Source organism: Strongyloides ratti, assembly GCF_001040885.1.
Source record: "Strongyloides ratti genome assembly S_ratti_ED321, chromosome : 1".
Classification (NCBI taxonomy): domain Eukaryota; kingdom Metazoa; phylum Nematoda; class Chromadorea; order Rhabditida; family Strongyloididae; genus Strongyloides; species Strongyloides ratti.
Window position 1 is genome coordinate 9612545 of NC_037307.1, and position 8997 is coordinate 9621541.

Consider the following 8997-nt stretch of genomic DNA (forward strand, 5'->3'; position numbering starts at 1 on the left):
ATAAGTTGACGCTTCAACTATCAGTCCATATTGTTTTAATATTGTCAAAAAAAAAAAAAAAAAAAAAAACTTTTTTGTACTAGTAAAAAGATAATAATTGTCATTGAATCTTTTTTTTTTTGAACTACATTTTAATATATAGTAATTTTTTGATTTGATACATATAATTTATTATGCTAATGAAATTTGACTATCAAATTATAGGGTATTATTTGAAGATATATAAGTAAAAAAATTATTATTATATTACATGACAGTATTACTGCCATCAAATTTATCTTCCTAATTAAGAAACATACTATCCTTAAATCTTTTTTAGTAGTCATTTATTATGCAAATAAAGACCCCCGTCGGGTTTTAGATCCCGCGCATCTTCTTCATTAAATCTTGTCATTTTTCTGTTGGTCCAAATGCTTTAACCATTTACATACATATGCATTCCTTCTCCCCCCCCTCTTCATTTCAATGATCCATAAAACTTTGAGTAGTAGTATTTAGATCTATCTACAAAACTCTCCTACTTGTTACGTAAGATAGGTGGTTATAAAATGTACATCTTATTATAGTTTTTTAGTCCATGTGCATCATCAAAATATGTTGTAAGCATTAAATTGTCATCTTTGTCATTTCAATTACCTTCCTCTAAAATTTTTTTTTTATCCTTAAAGTTAAAGTATCTTAAAAGAATAATTAATTTTAAAATATTAATTATTTTATTAAAAAAAAATACTTTGTTTTTTTGTTATTTAATAATACTTTCTATATCTATTATTATCATATATGAATTCTTTTTTTTTAATTTAAAAATAATGTTAGATATATTCAATTAATTATATATAATACTACTTATTGTTATTATAAAATATTTGATTTTATTATCCTTATATTTATATTATATCTTATTCATATTATATATCATCAACAGCTTACAGTTATCCATATCACACAACTTCTGGTTTCAAGTAGGTGGAGTTAGTATTAATAATTTTTGTTCTCTTCTCTATTATATATATTAGATTTCTAATAGTTATGTCATCATCATCTATATATATATATTATGTATATTCATTATTTTTTAAATATCTCCGCTACTGAGACACTTCACAATTTATTCTATCTTTAAACTTAGAAATGTTATTATATACTTATAATGTTAAGAAATATTTTTTTTTTCTAAGTTTTTATACAAAATTATTAATTTGATTATTTATTAAAATTAATTATTTACTGACAGTTTTTAAAAAAAAAAAAATAATATTAAGTATAATTTTAGAACGTTAATTAAATTGAAAGGACATTTTATTTTAAATTATTAGAAGTTAAGTTATTTGATATATTATTTTATACTTTAAATGAAAATCTTTTTTTTTAATTACTTTGAAAAGAAAAATTAATTTAATGAGGAATAACTTTTTCTTTAATAAATCACAACTTTTTATGTATTTCTTTTTTTATTTAAAATAAATTGATATATTATACTTTAAAATTTAACTAACATCTGGAACTTTTGTTTTTTAGGTTTTTTAAATAATATTTTATTATTTTCTACTTTTCTATAGTTAATTATTCTTGGTATTAAAATTGCAAAATTTAATAAATAATTGGATTTTATATTATTAGTTTTTGAAATAATATTTGATAAAAAAACAATGAGTTCACATTATAATATGTTCAATCAAATGTATCCAGGATCTTGTGAAAAGTATCCTGAATTTATAGATATGGTTAGAAAAGCAATGGAAAATAGTCAAAATAGTCCTTGTACTTCTAGTTCCAGTAATAATGGTACACATAATTCAGATACAGAAAATTCCATGTCACCTATTGATAATGGTGGACATGTTTCAACAGATATTAATAAAATTGAAAATCATATTTTTAGACCTCAGGCTATTATACCAGGTAGTACAATTCAGGGGTATCCTTTGACTGATTTATCTACCAATCAAAATGGTAATGAAATGGTTTTCAGAAGTAATATATTTAATCAAAATATTGTTGATGAAGGTAATTTAAAAATTAACAATATTAATGAACAAAACTTGTATAAAGAAAAAGAAATTGAAGATACAGTAAAAGAAGAAAATAATGAGAATGAAAGTAGTGTAAATGGTAAAAAACATGATCATATAGATGATGCTCATTCTGAAACTGGATCTCATGTATCATGTACAACAATTGATGAGTCCTCAAAATCAAATTCTCTTTCACCGGTAATGAAAAATCACTCTGATAATGATAATGAGTCAGCATACTCTGCATCACCTTTACCAAAAGAAGAATTTCATGAATCTTTATTACCACCAATATCTGATGCTCCTACTGGTGTTATTGTTCATGGGGCAAAATTTGCATCATATTCTGATTTTGAAAGTGTTTTTGAAAACTGGAAAAATACTAATTTCCATCCATTTAGAGTTGCTTCCAGTGAAACATTAAGACAATCAGATGGAAGTAAAAATGAAACATTTCAATATAGATATATTGTCTTTCATTGTGCTCATTATGGAAAACCACGAATGAGAGGTATGTTTTTTTTAAACAAATATCCCTAAAAATTTTTTTAAAAACTATATTTAACTGTAATTAGGTATCTTTAAAGTACCAAGACATCTGGCACCATATTTTAAGGAAATGTATATATTAAAAAAAGTATTATGTATATATTTATAAAAAGATTTATTAAGAAAAAAGATATTTGAGATTAAAAAAAAAATGACATTTTTTTAAAGATTATATTTCCTTTTTTTAGATATAAAAATTACCCTTAATTATTTTTTCTATCTCATTAGTTTTTCTTAACCTTCAATAGATTAAAAAAAGAAAAAAGATTTAAATATTAAATATGTATACCATGTGTTGGTAGTTAAAACTTTCTTGCGGTTAATGTTTTTTGTCAACTATCTTTAATGACATTCCTAGGGTTTCTTTTGATTTCTCATATTTAAGGGTGACATAATTAGATGTTTAATGAAGTTTATATCATTATAATATAAGGTATCTTATTATAACGTCTTTATAGTATAAAATATAAAAAAAGTTTCTCACATTTATTTTCAAGTAATAAATAATTTTTTTCCACTTCCAATAACTTTTTTTGATTTATGTATTTTTTTTTATTAAAGTTATAAACATTTCTACCGCAAATCATTAATATATAATTTTTTTTTTAAAAAGACAAAAAAATAATTATAGTTAAAATGATATAACATATTCTTTTTATTTGGAGCCAGCTAATAAATATATTTAGGTAAAGTAAATTGATTAGTTTCCAATTAAATATTTTCCACCTGTCACAAAATTTTTGCAATTTTATTTAAAAAAATGTAATCTGTAATTATTAAATAATAATTAATGATTGGATTTATTATTATTTTATTGAGAGTATATATGGTGATTATTTATAAAATTTTTTTTTATTTTAATATTAATTTTTAAGCTTAAACTATATATAGATTCATTTAATGTATAATATTAAGAATTATTTAGCTATTTTAAAGACAGCTGTCTTTTATTTCAAGAAGACCTGAACATTTCTACTGCATATATATTAGGCATATGTCATTTTGTAGAAGTTGTCAGTATATTATATAGAGAGTAGTTAAAATTTGACTTGTTGCGTGAAGTTGTCGAAAGAAAAAAAAAGGGAGGTATTAGTTAATATGTAAGGATATGATATAAATCATACATCTGTCTTCATTTTTAAATAGTTACATTAATTATTCCATAATATTCTATTTCATCTCTTTATTTATAGGAGTCGGTAAAAGACCAAATCAGTCATATCTTCCATGTGGTTGTAAAGCAATGTTAAGATTAAACTTTAGTTATAATGATCATGCTTTAAGAATAACATCTCTTAATGATAAACATAATGGACATCCAGTTAATCAGGAAAATTATAGTAAAGTTAGTATTAAGGGTAGACGATCAACAGGGGATTCATTATCAACTAATAAAAATAGAAAAAGAAGATCTACATCAATAATTAAAAAAGAATCTTTATCACCTACACCACAAATAAATACTTCAAATTGTAATAGTAATACATCAACACCTACATCTAACTTGTGGAAAGGTATGATTAATGGTAATCAAAATAATACAAAAGAAGGAATTATTTCAAATCCATTTGTCCCAATACCAAATCCTACTCAGATTCTTAATGGTGGTTTAGGAAATAGAAATAATTTTAGTGGTGATTTTCAAAATACTCTTCAAAATCTTGCAATGTTTAATTTAGTTAATGGTCAAAATCAACAAAACTCTACTGCAGCAGCAGCAGCAGCTGCTCAAATGTTTTATGGAAATCCATTTCAACAACAACATCAACACCAACAACAAATGATGATGAATAATGTATTGATTAATCTTTTTAATCAACAAAGAAATCAACTTCAAATGGCTAATTTATCAAAATTAGATAAGGAAAATGCTCCACTTTACTCACAAATGCCTTCATTCCTTCCTGGACCACCTCATTCCATGGCACCATCTATTCCAAATCAACAAAATATGTTACATTCTCAGCAACCAATTTCTAATAATATTGTTATACCTCAAAATACAACAGGTGATTCAACACCAAAATCTTTAGAAGCCATTAAAGAAGATGGATTACTAAGTATTCCAACACCAGGTCAACCACCAGCAAAAAAAGATGTAAACGATCATAATATTATTAAAAATATTCTTTTATCAATTAATGATGCATTAACAAGTAGTTCCAAAGAATCATTAGGAAGTAAAATTACTCAATTAACAGCACTTCTTAGGATTTGGAATGACTCAACTGGTGAGATGTTACCTATGAAACGTTTAATAGAAAATTCAATTAAACAATCATCTGATAATAATATTTAATAATAATAATAATAATAATAATAAACAATTCAAAATGAAATTTATGATACTTTTTTTAAAATTACTTCCATTAATTTATTATTATTTATTTATAGATAGCCTTACAAAAAAAATGTATCTCAATGTATATAATATAATTCATTAGTTTTTATTATTTATATATTTCTTCTAGAAAAAAAAAAAGTTTTAATCTTTAAATAAATATGCCATTTGTTAAAACTTTTCTTTTGTTATCAATGTTTTTATAAAATTATTTTTGTTTAAATAAAAAAAAAATTTCTTAATATATTACATTGTTTATAAATATTTTATTTTTCAAAAAAAAAATAGAATAAAATTTTTTATTCAACGTTCTTTTCACCGGAAGGTTAGAAAAAGAAAATAAAATATTTTTAATAAAAAAAAGTACATTTAATAAATGAAAAAAAAAAGAATATGATTTAAATTAATATATAAGAAAAAATTAAAATAAGTAATTAACAATATAAATATAATTAAAGTAAATAAAAGGAATAATAAATGATAATATTTATTGAAAATATAAAAATGCATATGTATGATATAAATATATAAATTTTCTAATCAAAAAAAAAGTAAACATATTTAATATTTCAATATTACTTTTAAACTATAATATGACTACAAAAAATATATAACTTTTTTACTTTAAAAAAGTTTTATAACTTTTTTTTTGATAAGGTACTTTTAAAGTACTTCAATATTGTAGTATCAAAAATTAAATCTTGATACTTGGGTAAAAATTATTTCATATAAATTATTAAAAATACCTTGTAAATAAATTTGGTTTTTGTTAATTTTCTTAAATTATTTCTTGTCCATTTGATAAGAAATTTAATTTAATAATATAATAATAGTAATAATAAGTGTTTAGAAAAAAAAAAATATTTATGTGCATATAAATATGATGTAATGTTATAGTTAATAATAAACAAAACATTAAAAATCAATAGGAAGAGTTTAGTAAAAAAAAAAAGAAAAAAGCTTTAACTTTCTTCTTTTTTTTTATTGAAAGCACTTAATTTAAAAAAGGAAAAAAATGTACACATATACATCTTCTATCATTAAAAATATATTATACTGTAGTTTGGGAGAACTTAATTAAGTAAAGTACAATGTAAAGATATTAAATTGTTTACTTTATAATGTACTAAGAAATTGTTTTTAAATAAGTTTTTTTTTTAAAAAAAAAAATAATGTTTAGAAGGAGAAGAAGAATCTTAAGACCTACAGTATAATAAATATATTTATATATAATGTAGAAATTGAATTAAAATAATTAATAAAATAAGATATAAAAGAGATGTATATAGTATAGTAGTAAATGTATGCATATAATTAGTATATACAAAGAGTAATGAAGTATAAATATATTATAAATAAAAGAAAATAATAAAAGATAAGAAGATATTGTTTATCTATTTCATTTCACCTATTGAATGATTGTAGCTTTGATAACCTCATTAAGAAGATTGGTTATTGAAACTGGATTTTGAAAATCTGTTGTTTGCATAAACGAAAGAATTTTATCCTGACATTCAGCAAGTTTTTGACGAAGTATTTCATTTTGCTCACGAATTACTCGAGAATCAATTTCAAGTTGACGACAAGTCGATTCTGTTATTGATGCTCTTGTATTGTAACGTAAAGATTCATTCTAAAAAAAGATATAATTAATGTTAAAATTTTTTAAAAATTATTAACAATATTTATTAATTTTAAAATATATTTTTTAGAAGAAAATAATTTTTATAATAAACATACTTGTAAGGTATTCATACTTTCTTCTAAATATCTGCAACGATTTTCTGCAACGGCAAGTTTACTTTTATATAATGAACAATCATAACAATTGTTATTTGATCCATTATCAGTTGATGGTGAAATACTACTATTAGTTTCAGATGGTGATACACCACTATGAACATTTTGTCTTACATGATCAGAATTATCAGCTGTTATATTTAAAGGAGTATCATTAGATGTTCTATGATCATCATGTTTATAGTAACTTCCTGTACCACCAGCTTCAATAGAAATTGGACTAGGTGATGATTTAGCTGAGGAGGAGGAAGCACTATGATGATGAAGATGTAAATCAACATCATTATTATCATTTTTATGTAAATTGTTATCATCAATTTTATGATTATCTTTTCTAATACTATTATTACTACATTCCTCCAATCCTTGTAATGCTTTTTCTAAATCTAATGGTTGATTTAATATACCATCTTGAGTTAAAATATTAAAATTATTTTGGTTAGAGGATTGATTTGTTGTTGCTGCTGCAGACATAGCAGCTGCAAACCAATTTTGTATACCTATATGTGGTAACATATTATTTAATAATAATCCATCTTTAAATTTATTTATAAATTCATTATTTTGTAATATTTGTAAATGTGGTAATAAATTATTTCCATTATTGTTATCTGATGATAATGTATTGTGTAAATTTAAAGTTGTTGTAAGATTAGCAAAATTATTAAGTGAATTAAATGGATTTGTATTTTGAAGAGATTGACCATTATTTGTGGATAATCCAAGTAATGATGTTGCTGCTGTTGATAATGATGGTGTATTTCCTTTACCAATTACAGGAACATTAACATTTTTTCCCTCTTCTTTAGCCTATAAAAATTAATATTTATTATTATATTAAAATATTTTTAATACCTGTTGATGCATATGAAGTGATGTCTTGTCAGGGAATGCCCAATTACAACATTTACACATGAACATTCTACTTATTTGATGTTGTTTATACATATGAGCTCTTAATGTTTCATTATCTAAAAATAAATTATTAATTATATTAATTTTAAGAAAATATATATTTAAAAAAAAAATTTTGGTTTGTTTTTTTTACTACATATCATTTAGAATCTTTTGTTCTTTTTTTTATCTATATATCTTTTTTTTTGTTTTATAAAAAAAAATATATTAACAAAAAAAAAAAAGTTTTTTTGTTATGTTAAGGAGAAGAGGATAGAGATAATAGTAACATACTAGATTCAATATTTTGATTTGTAGAAGATTTTAAGTGATTTGTGAAAGGATTAATAGGTATAGGTTTTAAAATTCCTGTGTTATTTGAAAAAAGACAATTTTTTAATGCCAAATCTTTCAATAAATTACTTTGTATAAGTGATGTTTCATTATCACTATTAATATTATTACAAAATGATGTTTTTCCTTTGGATGAATTAATTGATAAATTTTCTGTATTATCACCACGAAGTTTTCTTTTTCTTGATCCAGCAAAACCTGCAGATTCATATGCCCGAATATACTCATGTTTACGTTGTAATATACGACAAACATTAGATTTTGCTATAGTATATTTTTCAGCAATACTTGCCTGCGACAATCCGCTATTCTCTTCTGCCAATCTTATTAATTGAACTTTTTCTTCTAATGTCAACTCTTTGTATGGTTTTTTCTTTCTCCTTTCTGGTTCATTACTTCCTGATACTGTAATAATATTTGATGAGGGTTCTTTTGATGATAATGTTGTTATTGGTTGTACAGTATCATCAAACTTCTCAATATTATTATTATCTTGGTTTATTATAGAAATATCATTAATATTTAAACAATTCCATTCATCGACTGGTTCAGTATCAGAAGAAGAATTTTCAATTGATATTAAATTTTTAGAAAAATTTTTATCAGTTGTCTCCATTAGTAATTTATAATAGTAATATATTATTGTTACTATTTATGAGGTAAAAAAATGACATTGATAGCTTTTAGATAATTAATACTACTAATAATAATTTTTGACAAGATACTCTATAGTTATATAAAATGTTAATTAATTTTAAATGATGTTATTTTACCTATGACAAATAAAATATATATATATATATATAAATAAATATATATATAATGGATAAAATTATAATAATAATTTAAAATAAAAATCTTTAATGAAAAATGATTAGACAAAAAGGGAAATTAAAAAAAAAAAAGTAGCTGCATGAAAATAAAAGATTATGGGAGTGTATATTGTAATAGTATTTACAAAAGAAAGAGTTAAATGATGTTTAAAATAGAAATATTGTAAACTTGTTATTGTTTTACCTCCACTATAATTAATATATATCAAGA

The 8997-nt window shown here is 22.2% G+C and overlaps 2 protein-coding genes across 2 annotated transcripts; one reads left to right on the top strand and one right to left on the bottom strand.

Annotated features, from left to right (window-relative positions):
- Window positions 1–1649: 1649 nt before the first annotated feature.
- Window positions 1650–4863, top strand: SRAE_1000298000 (FAR1 DNA binding domain-containing protein; the record flags this gene model as incomplete). Its single annotated transcript, XM_024650119.1, has 3 exons — window positions 1650–2007; window positions 2053–2526; window positions 3758–4863. The coding sequence occupies 3 exons, from the start codon at window positions 1650–1652 to the stop codon at window positions 4861–4863; spliced, it is 1938 nt and encodes a 645-aa protein (XP_024503928.1).
- Window positions 4864–6313: 1450 nt separating this feature from the next.
- On the bottom strand, window positions 6314–8569 carry SRAE_1000298100 (Zinc finger, C2H2 domain and DNA binding HTH domain, Psq-type and Homeodomain-like-containing protein; the record flags this gene model as incomplete). Its single annotated transcript, XM_024650120.1, has 4 exons — window positions 6314–6538; window positions 6646–7515; window positions 7561–7676; window positions 7894–8569. 4 exons carry the CDS (start codon window positions 8567–8569, stop codon window positions 6314–6316), a joined length of 1887 nt encoding a protein of 628 aa, XP_024503929.1.
- Window positions 8570–8997: the final 428 nt, after the last annotated feature.